This window comes from Thalia democratica, chromosome 7, assembly GCF_965202585.1.
Source record: "Thalia democratica chromosome 7, ktThaDemo2.hap1.1, whole genome shotgun sequence".
Lineage (NCBI taxonomy): Eukaryota > Metazoa > Chordata > Thaliacea > Salpida > Salpidae > Thalia > Thalia democratica.
The window spans coordinates 22,188,121-22,206,141 of record NC_139171.1 but is presented as its reverse complement, the minus strand read 5'-3'; the positions used below and the strand labels follow the sequence as shown (position 1 = coordinate 22,206,141).

General features: G+C 25.5%; 1 protein-coding gene across 1 annotated transcript; it reads right to left on the bottom strand.

Annotated features, from left to right (window-relative positions):
- Positions 1-7,392: 7,392 nt before the first annotated feature.
- LOC145841172 (kelch-like protein 38) lies at positions 7,393-8,796 on the bottom strand. The gene has a single exon (XM_082948543.1). It carries the CDS (start codon positions 8,794-8,796, stop codon positions 7,393-7,395), a length of 1,404 nt encoding a protein of 467 aa, XP_082804669.1.
- Positions 8,797-18,021: the final 9,225 nt, after the last annotated feature.

The window sequence follows — 18,021 nt, the reverse complement described above, 5'->3', positions numbered from 1 at the left end:
TAAATTAGTAAATGTAGGAAAACTTATATTTTTAACAAATGCACAAACTTAATAATACCCTTAATTTTTGTACTAAAATTTACAACATTAATAATTTGTTTAAATCTGTAGTATTTAAAACTTCCGAAATTTTTTTTGCTTAACCTTAAAATAACTTTAAAGTAAAATTATTTAAATCACACCATAAAAGTTTAATAAAAAAATTCTTACTTGAACTTTAATTACTTGTTACTTACATTAAGTATCATTAAAGTTAGGTAAACAAAAAACAAAGAAATAAAGTTGCACTAAACTACATATTTTTTATCTTTCTGAAATATTATTTAGGTAATTTAGCATAAAAAAACATTGCTATACTTTTCGTTGCTTTAAATGATTTTTCAGATCATTCATTTTTATTAAGATCATAAAATAAGACACTTGTTTCGTACACAAACACAAAGATCTTGCTTTCAATCGCAACCGCTTCAAAAGGCATTAACAATTTTTTTCTAAAACCTAGTTCCGGTCCTTTTAACAAAGTAAACTTATCTGTGTGCAAGTCAAAAACTTCAAAACTTATTAATTTAATTTAACCAAAGACAAATAAATTATTTTTTAATGCAACTGATTTGTGACCAAATTTATTTTTAACCATGTTAGGCATTTTTTACCATGTATCAGCTACATGATCATATACTTTCTGTTCACTGTCTAACAGTATTTTTCCAACCAAGAAATAATCTAATTTTAAAAAGTTGTCAGACTCAGCAACTGTTAGGAAACAACGCTCAATAATACTATTTGACCAAATATTTGACAAATGGTAAAGAGCTAAATAATTACTTTGATGAACTTTTAACTTCATAAATTTGTTCAGTTTTTCTTCTTCAACTTCATCTAACAAAACTTTATTAGTTTTTGTAGATTATATAAGGTTTTTCTCCTCCAGAATAAGATTTTCTATATACATTTTGAACATTTAATAAAACTTGCTATCAGTAACTGAGAAAGCAGTTAAACTTAAATATATTTTTTAAATATTTTCAACAGATAAAACTGTTATAAAAACAAAAAAAAATAGCTACAGTAACCTGTCGGCTAGGTACGCACTGCTGGCAGGGTAATTTTTACCGGAAATACGCCGTGTTCAAAATAAAATCAAACTAATCAAAGTTAAAAAAACTCAACTAGCCTGAAACATCTCAATTAGCTTTAATGATCTTAGATTGTGATAGACATGATAGACGCATATAATCGAACTAAGTATGGAATAAATTTTTAAAAAGAGTATAAATGTTAAACACTCTTTCTTAAATCCATTACTACCGGTGTTGGTTATGGAAACTACAGTCTACTATGAACATTATTTTATCCTTTACTTAAGTTAATATTTTTCAATTTCATTTTTTACCAAGGTAACAAGTTTAAATGCATAAAGTTGCTTAATATTTTTATAATATAGTTGCTTAATATTAATACGGGAAGAAAAACTTACAAGCCTAAACTATCTTTATATAAAAACACAAACTAAGAAAAACATAATCAATGTATTCATAATTTACTAAAACAGTAATTCCAATAATAGTTGCTTTTGTTTAAACTATATATGTTTAAAAAATTATAACATCGAGTTTGATCAGACTTTTAAAAGTTTTTTTTTTTTGAATTTTCGACTAGTTTTAACTTTAAAACTAAAATTAAATATATCCATAAAGCATATTGTGTTTTACTTTTAGTATATAAGGTTGTAAGGTTATACTGTAATGTACAACCACACTAAGAACCATAATTAAATTTAAATTAAACATAGAGCTAAACGATACTTAAAGGTACTTTATACTACTTACAAAAGCTAGGCATGACATTTGGTGGTCATATCTTATATTAAAGAAACAACACTGATATTTCGCATTTTATAGAAGAAGCTGAATTCGAAATATGTTAATAAAACTATACCTTATTCAAAATAATACTTAGATTAAAAAAAAACTCTTTAATTCTTTAATTAAAACATTTTTATACCTTTACTCTGTTGCTTCTTTTAGTAAAGAAAATATTTTTTTAGAAGATATAATCTTTTAATCTCGAAGGACAAATTATCATGAGTACTAAAAAGTCTTTTTCCTCCAAACAAGCTCTATAAAACAAAGTACTTAAAAATTCAAACACTGAAGTTTAAAAAAATCTTATTTTAGAAAATACTTTAAATTTGGTCAAAACGTTTACAGTAGAACTAAATCTAAACGAAATATACTATAACAAATGTATAAATAGATTAAGAATTAGCTGCTTTGAGTTAAAATCAAGAAATCGAATATAAGCAATGAACATTAATTGAAAAAGAACTTTACAATAATCAATATAATAAAAAAATATTATATAGATTAAAAATTATATAGATCAAAAAATAGAAAGTGCATTTCAACGAAGATTACTATCTTTGAAAAATAATAATAAAATCACTGCAAGCGTTTATGACGCTATACGCCCATCCGGATCATGCAGACCCAGATTGTATGGGTTGCCAAAAACACACAAAGCAAAAGTACCTCTGAGACCAGTCCTTTCAATGATTAATTCACCGCAACATAAGATTGCTAAATGGTGTGTGGAAATGTTGAAACCATTAGAATCAGTATACTCGATCTATTGTATTAAAGACTCATTCAGTTACGCTGATGATATTAGACAGTTAAAAATCAGTCAGGAAAACATTAGTATGTGTTCCTTCGATATCAAGTCTCTTTTTACCAGCTTACCGATTAAGGAGTGCATTAATTTAGTTGTAAATGAACTATTTAAATACAGCTTAGCTCCAAAATACCTAAAACCAGAAGTCTTCAAAGAATTATTAACATTAGCATGTTGTGGTGTAGAATTTAGCTTTAATAATCATATGTATAAGCAAATTGACGGTATATCAATGGGGTCGCCACTTGGTCCTATTCTCTCAAACATTTTTGTTGGTTTCCATGAACAACAACTCATAAAAGATATCTCTCCCATTTATTACAAACGTTATGTAGATGACACGTTTGCCATCTTTACAGACGATAAAGACAGAGATGAATTTCTATTAAAACTGAATAGCATGCATACAAACCTCGAATTTACTATGGAAACAGCAACTGAAAACAATTTAGCATTCTTAGATGTTATGGTCAACAGGGAGAATCAAATGTTCTATACGAACATTTTTAGAAAAAGTACCTTCAGTGGGGACTATGTCCCTTATAATTCATACAGTCCAATGAGACAAAAACTAAATCTAATCAGTTGCCTTACATATAGAGCAATGAAAATTTGTTCTGAAAAATATTTAGAAACAGAATTATCAAATGTGGAAAGAATCTTTGCGACTTTAGGTTACCCTCTAGACATAATAAAGAAAACAATACAAAAAACAAAGACAAGGTTTGAGTCAATAAAATTTGGTCCAAAAAAGTGTCCGGTATACCTTAAGTTGCCATACAATCAGAATAGAGTTTTGCAGAATAATTTGAAGAAAATAGTAGAAAATGGCTATAGATCTGTTAATTTACGAATAGTATACTCAACCAATAAACTGTTTCAGATTAAAAACAAAGATAAATTACCCACCCTAAACACCAGCAATGTAATCTATAAATTTGTATGTTTATGCAAAAAAAACATACGTGGGTAGAACGAGTAACAATTTGATTACAAGAATCAACCAACACATCCCAAAAAACTTTTTAAACAAGATTAAGTCATGTAACGAGGAAAAGAAATTTGATGATTTGGAAAAACTAAATAGTAGTTCAGCGATTGGCCAACACCTGATCACTAATCCTAAGTGTGTCGAAAACTATAAAGTGGACAACTTTAAAATTATATCAGTTGCTCGTAATGAATTTCACCTAAAAACTCTAGAAGCTATATACATTTTAAGCTTAAAGCCAGAACTCTGTAAACAAAAGAAATTTGTTTATTTGACCATTTTGTTTAATTCGTTGAACTTAAATTAGTTGATTAGTAAAGTTGTGTTACATTTATATTATTTCTGATTAAACGATTGCCTTAATTTGTTAATTTTTACTATTGTGTTAAATTTAATTTGTTTGCTTAAATACTTAGTTTTATCAGTTAATCATTATTTCAGCTTGTTTTGACACGAAAAAATACTGAAGAGCGTGTCCGAAAAGTACTTCTATTTTATATTTTGTTTGTTTGCAATAAACTTTAATGTAAAAAATAAGTTCAGTTCTGAAAGTTCTTGACTAGAATATTATTACAATTAAACTGTGAGTCCTTTTTATTATTCTATCTTCAAAATGTAAACTTGCTTTCTGTTTGACTGATTTTATAATATTTAATGTTCATTTAAATTGAAAAAACAGTTAAACTTGTATTCTATTAGAAGGTTAACATTATAATAAACAAAAAAAATACATTGCTCCTAAATAAGTGTTAATTTATTTCAGAGAGAAAACACTTGTTTTCCTGATTTAAAAAAACTTCGATTGAAAACTATTTTTAGAAATTTTTTATACTACGTAAACATTTAAATATTTAAATTTGTTGGACCCGTCAATGTTCAATGACTTAAAACTTTGTTGTTATTTTAAATGAAAGTCTCATTAAAATTTTTAACACTGGTCACACATTTACAAAAAAAAACTGTGACTCGCGGCTATTCTGAGCGTAAAATCTTATATTTTTTAGCAATAAAAGAAGCTTTTTTTATGGAAAAATCTTTCAGTTTAACTCAAATTCATACTACCTGAATATATAATTTACGGTTTCAAGTTTTAACTTTTAAATAACTTCGGCTCGCCAGCAATTTTTTCATAATGACTGACCTGATGTTTAGTAAAGGTTTCAGATCCGTAAAATTGAACAAACTTTATGTGTGGTGTTGCGTTATTAACATGTCTCACTTTTTACACCCAAAATATTATTAAAGTACTATCTTTTTGTGATATTATTAAAAGAAATAGATATTTGAGGTCAATATGATAAAGAACTTATTAGTTCAATAACTAAAAAAAATCTTGATTAGTTCTACTTTTAATATAATTTCAACATAAAATTGTGAAAAAATATAGTTTGATTTTTTTATAAATTTATAATGATACTTTAGTTTGTGGCTTGTTCTAAAGATCTTTATAGATAATAAAACAGTTAATGGATGATATAAATAGGATTTTCTGCAATAATTTATTTATTTAAATCTTGAGGCTGCAATAATTGAAATGGTATATAATAAGCTAGATGAAAGATTTTTTTGCATTTTAAACAATAAAATGCTTGCAACAAATTAAACTTTAAACTAGATAAGTCTTGACTAATCTGAAAATATCAACGTAAACCAGTATTTTATGATGTAACAAACAAGTCTTTTAATCCAAAAGAATAAAAACTTAAAGCACAACTTGTACACGATGGGGCGCAAAATTAATGTAAACAACAAAAAACAAGTTTATCTTTTGTATTTACTTGTTACAAATATAAAGCTAAGTTAATACTCTGATGAAGTTAAATTTCATTAAGAGCTCGCAAACGTAGTTAGAAAACTCTAACAGTTTAACTTTTGATTATTTTTTTGCCATTTTCTATAAAACTCAAAGCTACTTCTTAAGAGATGTAAAAGCATATCAGGACCATACAACATAAAAGACCATAAATAAACACTTATCATTTTCAAAGACTGCAGTAAATATATAACGGAATCTGAAAATAAATTCACAGACATTTTTGTTTTAGAACTAAAACTTTTGAAAGATGTTTGCCAGCAATACTTTGAAGCTTTTTGATTTTTAAATAGTAGCCGTTGAAATATATTTTAATAATTTTAGTTCACAAAATTTTATACTAATGATAAACAATATAATATATGATGGTAAAGCTAAAAATTAGAACAAATATTAAAAAGTACTTTAGGTATTTCAGTGTAGGACTGTAAGATATTTTTGAGAAATGTTTTGGAAAACTTTAAATAAATAAGGAACAAAAAATAGTAAAAAACTTGTTTCGTTTAAGACTACATTAGCTGTAAAATACTTGAAGCTGTAATTATCTTTTCAATATCCAGTTATATCTAACTATGTATAATGCTTGGTTTAATTTTCTTGTAACCAATACATTCGATTGCCGCAAAACATCTACTAAAACTAAAAGTAGCATAACTATAATCATATAATCTGAGATAAGCTAATTTCAGTTAAAACAGTCATTTAAAATTTTTAATACCTTTTAATAACATTTTAGATCAACTTTTTAAAGCTTTTAGTGTCTTTTCGATTTAAAAAAAAAAATAATTTGTATTTCTAGTAACAAGCAGCATATTTCATATTTTGATTAAAGCAACAGTGTTAATATAGGCTAAACTAATTAGAGACACTAACTACTAACATTATGGTTGTTACCCATGACCCTCTCAACTCAGAGGTATGACTAACATACAGGTGGGGACTAATGACCTTCATCAAGTAAACTTATTTAGTCATGATCGCATTCTGAACTAATGCATTTACAAAAAGCTTAACTTTTTTGTGCTTGTTAATTTTCAAAGTAAGTCATAAATTAAAAATGACTACATTTTAGTTAATTCAAGTGTTAAAGTTAATACCAATGCTTTATTGAAGTGTTACTATGTACTTAATATAATACAATGTCTACCATGGATAGAATTCTCAAAAAGAACCTTTAATATTCTTAATTATAAATGCTTAAATTCCTCACACTAAAACGAGACAAGTACGTGGAATATACAAAATATCTTTAGCCAAATGGGATGCAGTAGAAAACAAGTAAAATTTATTCTGTTGAAACGATAATATTTACTTCAAGTTAACAATAGCTTTGATCATACCAATTCGATCATCAAACCACGACCTTCGGTAGACTTAGACCGGTTTTGTCCTGATCAGGACTCATCAGTCAGTCCCAACCGAAATGATTGAAATCGTGTATGATGTAAAATATAGATTAACCGTTTACTGGCATTAATCAGTGACGTCAGCATTGAACTTTCCGTGTAACGTTTATTACATTGTATAATCATAATATTTAGTGATGTACAATAAAATTAGTCAAGTACTTACAACTTAAAAAAAACATAGAAATCATATATTAATAGGTTAAATGTCGCCATAAATCATTAAATGTAAGAAAACATATATTGTTATTGAGCTTACTAACTTACAAATATTCTTAAAAAAACTTACATAAAGTTTACAAAAAATAGTTTGTTTAAATCTTTAGCATTTAAAAATTCCAAAAAAGTTTCAGCTTAACCTTTACTAAACTTTAAAATGAGAAACATTTATTTTAATAATTTACTTAATCATAAATATTATATGCAAACTAAAATATTATAAAGTTTACACAAACAAAAACATAATTCTACATATTTTTTCGTTTCAGACGTGATTTTCCACTTATTCATTAAAACATCTCTACAGGTAGCTTAGTACACGAAAACAATGCTATATTTTTTATTGCTTCAAACGATTTTGCTGACCATTCATCTTTATCAAGATCATAAATCAAGACATTTGTTTCGTTCTTAAACACAAAAATCTTGCTCCCAATTGTGATCGCTTCGACAGGCTGATGTAATGTTTTTCTAAAACCTAGTTGCGGTGCTTTCAACAAAGTAAATTTATCAGTTTGTGAGTCAAAAACTTCAAAACTTTTTGTATTAACTCCACCAACGACAAACAGTTTGTTTTTTACTGCAACTGATTTGTGACAAAATCTATCTTCAATCATATTTGGAATATTTGTCCATGTATCAGCTACATGATCATATGCTTCAACAGTGTTTGATATACCAATATTATCAAAACCACCAGATACGACAATTCTTCCTTCGAATACTGAGCAAGCAGTATCACTTCTTAGTTGGCTCATTGGGGATACTTTTTTCCATTTAAGCATTTTTGTACAAAATTTTAGAGAGTTTATTACGTACTTTTTCTTGCTGTGCCCTCCCATGATATAAAAACTGTCCATAAAAGAACATAACGAATAAGAACCACGCTCTTCTAACGTATCAGACAAAAGTTCCCAAGAGTCAGTAGAAGTTGAGTATTTGCAAACTGACATCATGGACCTTTCAAAAGTTCTTTCGATGGGTCCAAACGCATAAACCTTACCTTTAACGCAAATAAATTTAGGATATAATGAAATCATATTTCTTTGTGGCAAACTATTTATTTTGAAATCACTGTTAGAGTAAAACGATCCAACAACAGTAACTAATTTACGTTCGTTATGCGTCCTTCCAAAAACAGCTATATCAAAGCTATTTTGGTTGCAGTACCTTCTAGCAACATTGAAATTTTCTGTGTTTAAATGTTGTTTGTTCCATAAAAGCTCTTTAATACAGCTAGCACACTCATTGGTGGCGCTTAAAGAGTATTTATTTTCCAATATGTTGTACAAAGCTGGAATCGATAGAAGCGAAAGTCGGATCTTGGATAATAGTTGTTTTGCATATTTGCGACGTTTAGTTATGTTATGGCACAACCAGCTATCTGCTGCATAAAATACTTGCAGTTCTGAATCAATGTTTAACCCACTGCTTAAGAGTATTTTTCCTACCGAGATAAAATCTAGTTCTAAAAAGCTGCCAGACTCAGCAACTGTTGAGAAAAATCGCTCAATAAAGAATTTAAAATGTTTTGAAGGAGTTGACAGCTTGAAAATATTTGACAAGTAATAAAGAGCTAAACAATTATTTAGATCAACTTTCAACTTCATAGGCCTGTTTATTCTAATTTCTTCAGCTAATAAAATCTTGTAAGTTTTTATTGATGGTATAAGATTGTCTTCGTCCAAAACCATATTTTCTGCAAATATAATATTTTAACTACTAAATAAAACTTGTTATCAGTTATTGAATAAACAAAATTTTACAGTATTAAAAAAAAAAGAGTTTAATAAAAACACCAAAACTAATACGGAGTTCTAAAAAAACTTAAAGTAGTCGAAATATCATAACTACCTTAAGTGATCTTAAATTGTAGCAACCATAATAAGCATATATAAATGAACTAAGTAAAAAAAAACTTTTAAGATTTTAAAAATGTCAAGCACTCTTTCTTAAATCCATCACTGCCGGTCTTGACTGAGGAAACTACAGTCTACTATGAACACTATTTTTAAGTGTCGTTTTTTTTCCTAGGCAACCAGTTAATTTAAAAAAAAATACAACCCTAAATAATCTTTTATGCATAAACACAAACTAATAAAAGCATAATCAATGTTTTCTTAAATCTTCATTTGTATATAATCATCTGTGTATGCTATATAAATTTTCAATGAACAAGGAAATAAAAGATATATTAAACGTATGTGGTTCGAACAAATTTATATTTAAATAAAAGCTTTAAATTTCTTATTCCTTCTACAAATATTTTTTTTTATGGTGAAGGTTTTTATTTTTGGGTATTTTGGAGTAATAGTCAAATGTAATCTTTAGTGGATTTTAACATGTTTGGGTATTAGGCGTAGTATAATTAAATAAAGATCAAACTTTCTTAGATAAACATTTTTACGCCGTGTTCAAAGTGCGTAGCTAAGCGGCAGGTTACTATTATTGAAAAATCTTACTTGATTAAAAGAGATTTTAAAGCTATCTGAAAAAATTGTTAGTTTAAAACAAGGTATCTCTTTTATTATTTTGTACTTTAGTATAAGTAAATAATTTTGCAAGATTTTTGGTCTTTCTAAAAACTAAAACTGTTTGTAAAGTTTAGGAAAATTATACTCTAAGTAGGGGTAGAGATTAGTTCGGTGATGTTTGCTAGACTTATGAGATATGATTTGGATGTGTTTTTGGTTCATTAAAAAGATTTTATTAAAAACAATTCAAAAAAAAAACTTTCTGCCCAAAAACCGAATTTCAAACTCAAAAATCACATATTTTTTAATCAAAAATCACATCTTAAACAGTAATAAAATTACTTATACATGTCCTTAATTTATAATTTATACACTAAATGAAAGCTTTTAATTACAGGCATAAATTATAGACATTTCAACTGCTTTTGATGTATTATGACGTCATTATTATACAAAAAATTCAAATTTTGTCTGTTAAATTGTACTTTTTTTTTCTAATATAGGAAATTCTTCTTCTGTTATTTAGTGTAATTTTATTGAAAAAGTATAAAGAGCTTTTATTTAACTAAAAAAAATATTTACAATTCTGTGTATAGTTTTTTAGCTTTAAATATGTTATTGTTTTTACACTACTATTAGTTTAAGTTTATAAAGTATTATACAAGTATATTAATTACAACTTAGTTTGTTAGTTTGTTCAAATGTTTTAATTCTTTAATTTAAAAGCTTAGTATCATATCCATTTTAGTTTTAAACTTTTAGCAGTTAAATAATATTATATTTACTTATATAAATGATATTTACAAGACTGTGCCTTTAGCAAGCTATAAACTTTTTACTATATAATATATATAAGCTTATACCTTGCTAAGAGGTATATTATACAGAAACGGGTCTAAATTGCGCGAAGCCAAATTTGCACGAGTGCACAAAATTGCACGACGGAACAAAACTGCACGAAGACGGTTTTGCACGTAGGGTCAATTTTGCACGAAATACATTTTGCACGAGAGTAAAAGAATACAGAAAAAAAAAAAACAGAAATAAAACTAAATAAAACTTAATATAAAAAGAAAAATAAGTTACTGACCGAGGATAAGGGTTAGGAGTAAAAAAAATAAAATAAATAATATATATTATAGTAAAAAAAATATTAAAAAAAAAAGGTACCGACCGAGGGTAAGGTTTAGGGGTAACCGTAATAGTAAAAAAAAATTAATATAAATAAATAAAATAACTTACCGACCTAGGGTAAGGGTTAGGGGTAACAGTGATAGGAAAAAACTAATTAAAAAAAAAAAAGATATTGAAACAAAAACCCGTGCAAAAATGTCTCTATGCAAAATTGTCTGCTCCAGCAAAAGTGCCTTCGTGCAACAAAAGTGACCCATGAGCAAAAGTACCTTTGTGTAGTTTTGTACCCTCGTGCAATTTAGTACGTTCGTGCAAATTAGACAGCAACCCATACTATACACGTAATAAAATTCGAAATACTAGGTATTGAGTTTATATTAACTATTATTTAAAAACTATCAACCTAAAGCATATTCATAGTAGAAAAATATTATAAGAAATCTGAGTTGATAATAGATGTGATATACTCTTTGTTAATTTATTACATATTAAATCTTGGAACACTCATTTTTTTCTCTGGGAATTGCTCATAGTGCACTTTTTTAATGTAATCATATTTACTATTACTAACAAATTTCGTTTTACTTTAGTTTTAGATACAATATATCTTTTGCCAAATGCTTTTGTCTAATGTAAATTGAGGGCTTTTGAATATGCAAAACACAGTCTTGCATCTTTTTCAATTTTAGCGTACAACAAATGCTAGAGATATTAATATCAAATAAAACCAAAGCATTTGGTGAAAAATATGTTTTATTTAAAACCAAAGTAAAACGAAACTTTTTAGTTGCAGTAGCAACTGTTTCATTCAAAAAAGTGCGCTTGGAGCAAATCCAAGAGAAATTAAAAAAAGTGGGTGTCCCAAGAAACATAATAATACTATTTTAACAAAAGAGTAAATCACATCTACTATCAAGTCAGATTTCTTATGATATTTTTCTACTATGAATAAGAATACACTAGATTAATAATTTTTATTATCTAATAATAATTAAATAATAGTAAATATAAACTCAATATCTAATAACATGGAATTTTATTATGCGTATAATATAGCTCTTGGCAAGGTTTTATAAGCTGTTATATATAATATAGATAAAAGTTTATACCTTGTTAATTGCGCAGTCTTGTAAATATCATTTATATAAATAAATACAATATTAATAAGCTGCTATGAAATTAAAACTAAACAGGATTTGATACTACGCTTTTAAATTAAAGAATTAAAACATTTTAACAAACTAAGTTGTAATTAATTTACATGTGTAATAATTTATAAGATTTAACTAACGATAATGTGTAAACAATAACGTACTTAATGTTAAAACAATTTTTCAAACAGATAAATAAATATTATTAAATTAAATGTAAACTCTTTATATTCAACCAACAAAAGTAACTTATTTTAATAAATTTACATGCAGATTCTATGGCATACAGGTCTAGAACTTTAACTCTTAGACATGTGCTCAAAATAATCATACTTTCTAACAACGAAAAGTGATTTAAAATCTATTTTAAATCTGTATCAATATGCAGTTGAAATAAAATTACATCAATAACATCTTTCTGGATAGCTAACTAAGCATATTTTACATCTTGAAAATCAAAAAAACTAAAAGTAAAAACAGCAGAAAAACTTGATTTTTATATTAAAAAAAAACATAAGTATATTTTGTCTAAAAATGACGTCGTATTAATTAATAGCAGTTGAAAAGTCTTTATTTTACGCCTGTAGTAGTTATAAGCTTTCATTTAAGATATAAGTTTTAAGTCTAGGACATAGATAAGTGATTAAATTAGTGTTTAAGAAGAAAAATCAAAAAATATGTGTTTTTTGGGGATAAAATTAATTTATTAAGCATTGATTTTATTTTTATTTTTTATTTTTTAAATTTTCTTATTGTAGTGAAAATACATCCAAATCATATATCTTCATTTGAATGTTACAATATTACCAAAAAATCTTCTACTCCCTCCCTCTATTCTAAGCAGTTTTATAAATCATAGGATTTGTTATCGCTTCTTATAGCATTATATAATCTAAAATACTTTAAATTTACTGAATTTTAAAAGATTTATTTTATTATAAAAAGCATGCTCACTGTTAAAGAAAAATGTTGCGAATAGTTTATTAAGATAAGTTGTTGCAGTAAAAGTTAAAAAGAAAAAAACAAACTTTACTAAAAACTTTTGTAAATAAAAATTTAGTATAACTTAGTTTTAGTAAAAATCTAGTAAACTAAAATTTTACTTGAATAACAAAACAAATTCATTATTGTATATTTTACTGTTCTTTATGTTCTACATGAGCTTATAATCCTTAAAATATTAAGACTGTATAATATAAAACTCTTAGACAATTATACCTTCAGAATTGTGTACTTACAAAAACTGTCAGAAGTTAAAGTTTTAAGTTTATATTAAAATCAAAAAAATCAATAGTACATTCTTCTAAAAATTTAATAACAATAAAAAAAAAGTATTTTAATAAATATTTTAGAATTAAGTTGAAAAAGTGTGTAAGGATTTTAAAACTATTTTCTAAAACTTTAGATTTAAAACTTAATCGTTAGAGTAGTTGCTAAATATTGCTTAATATATTTTAGTGTTTTGTTATAAGAACATAAACTATTCTAACCAGCTCTAATAACACAATAGTCGGTCATAACATTTTCTTTGCATGACTTGACATAAAGAGAATTACCAGCATTTGTACAAGATGAATTGCTATAATTGGGTAAACTTCCAATTGTCGTATCAGGTTTTATTTTCTTTGTCTTACCAGGTAGACTTTCATGTGATGAACCTTGATAATTTGCTGAAGTGGTTCTTTTCATATTGTTAATTTAAGGTGTAAATTTCTGTGTAAAATTAATATTGTTAATTAAATAGTAAAACTAGGTAAATATAACTCGATATGATTGAAACAAAATTATCATCAGAAGATAGATATTGTATAGACCAGCGGCGAACTTAGACAAGTTTCCTGGATTAACCTGTGATACCACTAAAACTTCAATAAAAAATTAACATAAATTATTTACGGAAACTTTTTTAAAAGGAAACTTTACTTATGCTTTTGTTTACTGGTTTTACTTTTTTAATATTTTTTAAGTGTTTTATTTTTAAAACAGTAGCATTCAAAAACAGCCTAAAGAAAAAGTGAACACAATAAAAAAATAGTTTTAGCCCTTTAAATACTATTAGCTCATTAATATTCCAATAAAAGGTTTAATACTAATGATAACCTATTTAAAACGAAAACATTGCAGTAATTTTAACAAAAATAAGAACAAAAAATCCAATGTTATCTTAATAATAATCGTTTAGTTGTAGAAAATCTATTTATGTGCAGCAAAATTTTTTAAAAACATGTCTTTAAAAGTTAGGTAGTAATTTAGCATCGTTTCACTTAATTTGTTAAATCATTTTTTTAAGGTTACTAATTATTAAAAAAAAATTTTAATCCTGTGCCACTCCGCTTATCAAATTTTAAATTTTATTAATATTATTAATGGAATAAAAATTACCTAGAAACCTAATGACAAACACAACTAAAACCCATCTAATTAAGACCAAGTTATAATAAAAAAGTTTAACAAAGTAATATATTCTTTAATAAACTGTTTTTAGGCTTTAAATTCAAAATATCACAGTAGTAATGAAATAACACAATACTTTTAAATTAAGGTAGTTAATGAAAACCTTTTATTTTAAAACTTTTAATATAAAATTCTAAGGTTATACAGTAGTGTACGAAACCCCACACTAAAAACCATAATTAAATTTTAATTTTACTTAGAACTAAATGGTACTTTAAGATATTAAACACTACTTATAAAAACTAAGCATACTAGTGGTTATATTTTATATAAAAACAACATATCAAACACTAAAAAATAAAAAAGATTTTATTTTAGAAAATACTTTAAATGTTGTCAAAGCTTTAAACAAGAATTAAATTTAATGGGTTGCAAAATGTTTTTGTCAAATTTTCTCCAGGTTTATGAAATTTTTATCAGGTTTTTAAAAAATATACATTTTTGGCTCTATTTTTACTTTAAATTTAAGTTAATGGTAAAATATGTATTAAATAAAAAAAAAACATTAAAAGTATACTGTAAAGCTACTTCAAATGTGTTAAAGAAAAATTTTTGATGATGACAAAATTTTTTTCTATTTTTTTAGTAGATTTTGTGTGTAAAATGAAAATATTTATACTTAACATGTAATAATTGTTCAAAATTCATTGTTTTTCAAGATTTTTTAATGATTTTTGTTTATAATTCCAGGATTTTTTTTTTAATTTTCTCAAATTCCAGAATTTTTTACCTAAATTTTCAAGTTCCAGGTTTTCTCAGTTTTTTCAGGTTTTCAAGTTTATTAGAAAGCCTGAATGTAACAGCAATATACAATAACAATGAATAATTTAATTAAGAATTAAGTACTTGAAATTAAATCAAGAAATCAAATATAAGTACTAATCATTATTTAAAACGGAACTTAACAGTAAACAATATAAAAACAAATAAGTTCAGTTCTTTAACTTCATCTGGAAGGCCCTGACTAGAATGTCCCTGCAATCAAACTTAAGCTGGTTTATATCACTATATCTTGAAATTCAAACTTGCTTTCTGGTTGACTGATTTTATAATATTTGATGTTCAACTAAATGGAACAGCGGTGAAACTGGTATTCAGTTTCAAAATATTCAAAGACTTAACACAATTAAAATATATGTGGTCTCTTTTGTACTCTAACTTATCACTTATTTTGGCTAGTAAATCCTTATGTTCAAATTAATAATTAAAAACTTACTTTTAAATTAAATTTTGTATGAAATTTTGCATTAAAATAGTTGCAGTAAATTTCTAAAACATTGAAAGTAATTTATTAGCCAGGGTTTCCTAAAATGGACCAAATAGACAATAGTTTTTTGGTTAAACTTGTTTAAGGGGTCGCAGCTTTTTTAATGTTTTTAACGGGGGTTATTTGAAAAAAGTTTGGGAGACCTTGTTATAAATAAAGTCAAATCATCTACGATTTATTTAGTTGCAGACTTTACTCTTAAGTATTCTATGTTCTTAAAAAAAGGTTATAAACAGTAAAGGTATATAAACAATGAATGTTATTAAAAATATTTGACTTTTTATATTTTATATATAAGCAGGATTATTTGATAAAATGGTTAAAAAATATTCACTTCAAAATCAAATATCTTCATTGTTTAAAATATGTATAACTTAAAGACTTTATATTTTTTTGATAACATGTTATTATTAAAAATGTCTCTAGATTTAAGCTCCTTAATTTTTGCACAGCTTGTGTTCTAATGATTAACACTCCATGTATGACATTTGTATTCATAAAACTTAACAATTAAAACAATATAAGTTAGTTATATTAACTACAGATAATACTAAAACAGTAAAACCTTTAATAAATATTATTGTTTAAATTAAACATGGTTAAAAAACTACAATACAACCTTAAATAAGACTTAAAAAAAAGTTTGAAAAAAAACTGTTTGAACTTTGGACTAATTTCAGTTTTTGTAGTTAAGTTTAATATATTAATATAGCAACTAAATATATATTATTTTAATGATATACTGTAGTGTACAACAGCACTAAAAACAAATACTAAATTTTAACTAAACTTAGAACTAAATCAGGGTTTTTCAAAGTGGGCCATGACAGATACTCAAAGATATTCTGAAATTAGTGATGTAGAGCAAAAATAAATAAGTCTTAGGTGTTTTGAAACTTAAATTAGATATTCTAGAGTTGACGATGTAATGCAAAAAAAGGTCTTAGGTGTTTTTAATAGTTTTTGGAGTATTTTTGTTGAGGGGCCTTAGTTTTGTTAATTTCTTTTTAGGGGGCAATTTGAAAAAAAAATTGAGAAACCCTTAACTAAATGATACTTAAAGGTATTCTATACTACTTATAAAATCTAGGCATGAATTTTGGTGGTTATATTTTACATTGAAGAACATATTAAACGCTTAAAATTTAAGAAATCAAACTTTAGAAAATACTTTAAATTAGGTCAAAACTTTTACACAAATTTAAAACGAGCATAAAGTTAATTTTATAGACAAATTTATAAATTTTTCAAAAAACATAAAACTTTAATGTCAATTATTTTCCTTATCTTAAAACCTATCTAAAAATTTTTTTTTTATGTTAGAGAACGCACCTTTGCCTTTAATTTAAGAAGAAAAAAAATTTGGTTTGGGATTTGAATTATTCCATGGGGTCCCTCCAAAAATAAAGGTTTTTTTTTTCTTTTTTTCATTCATATTGCCTTATAACCAAAAAAATTTTTTTTTTTATTACTTTTTTTTGATTTCCCTTAGTTTGCATGTTATTTCAACTCTTAAATAGTTATTTTATAAATAATGTTAATATCTTTTACGATTTGGCCCCAAAACAAAATGATGTATATTACACTATCATTTCCCTAGACCATTTCCTAGATAAAAAATTGATAAAAGGAAAAAAAACAACTATTAAGAATGTGTATTACAACAAATTTAATTAAATTATTATAGTTTAATTAAATTTGTTGTAATTTACATTCTTATTAATCGTTTTTTTCCTTTTATCAATTTTTTATCTAGGAAATGGCCAAGGCAAATGATAGTGTAATATACATCATTTTGTTTTGGGGCCAAATCGTAAAAGATATAAACATTATTTATAAAATAACTATTTAAGAGTTTAAATAACATGCAAACTAAAGGAAATCAAAAAAAAAAAAAAATTTTTAATTATTTTTGGTTTTAAGGCAATATGAATGAAAAAGATAAAAAAAACTCTTTATTTTTGGAGGGACCCCATGAAATAATTCAAACCCCAAACCAAATTTTTTTTTTCTTAAATTAAAGACAAAGGTGCGTTCTCTAAGATAAAAAAAAAATTTTAGATAGGTTGTTAGATAAGGAAAATAATTGACATTAAAGTTTTATGTTTTTTGAAAAATTTATAAATTTGTCTATAAAATTAACTTTATGCTTGTAAAATTAAATCTAACAGAAATTTACTATAACAATGTAGAATTAAGTTTAGAATTAAGTACTTGGTATAACAACCAATAAATAAATTATATTACTTTGTACAAAAAAAATTACAATAAAAAAATATTAATAAATAAGTTTAGTTCTTGATCACCATCTGGAATAGTCTAGCTAAAATATTACTGCAACCACAATTTGGCTGGCTTTTATATGTCTATGCCTTCAAAATATGTAAACCTGCTTTAGATATACTTGCTTTTTAGTTGACTAATTTTATAATAGTTGAT

Excerpts from the sequence above, each read along its gene's own strand:
- LOC145841172 (XM_082948543.1), bottom strand. The coding sequence starts at position 8,796 with ATGGTTTTGGACGAAGACAATCTTATACCATCAATAAAAACTTACAAG.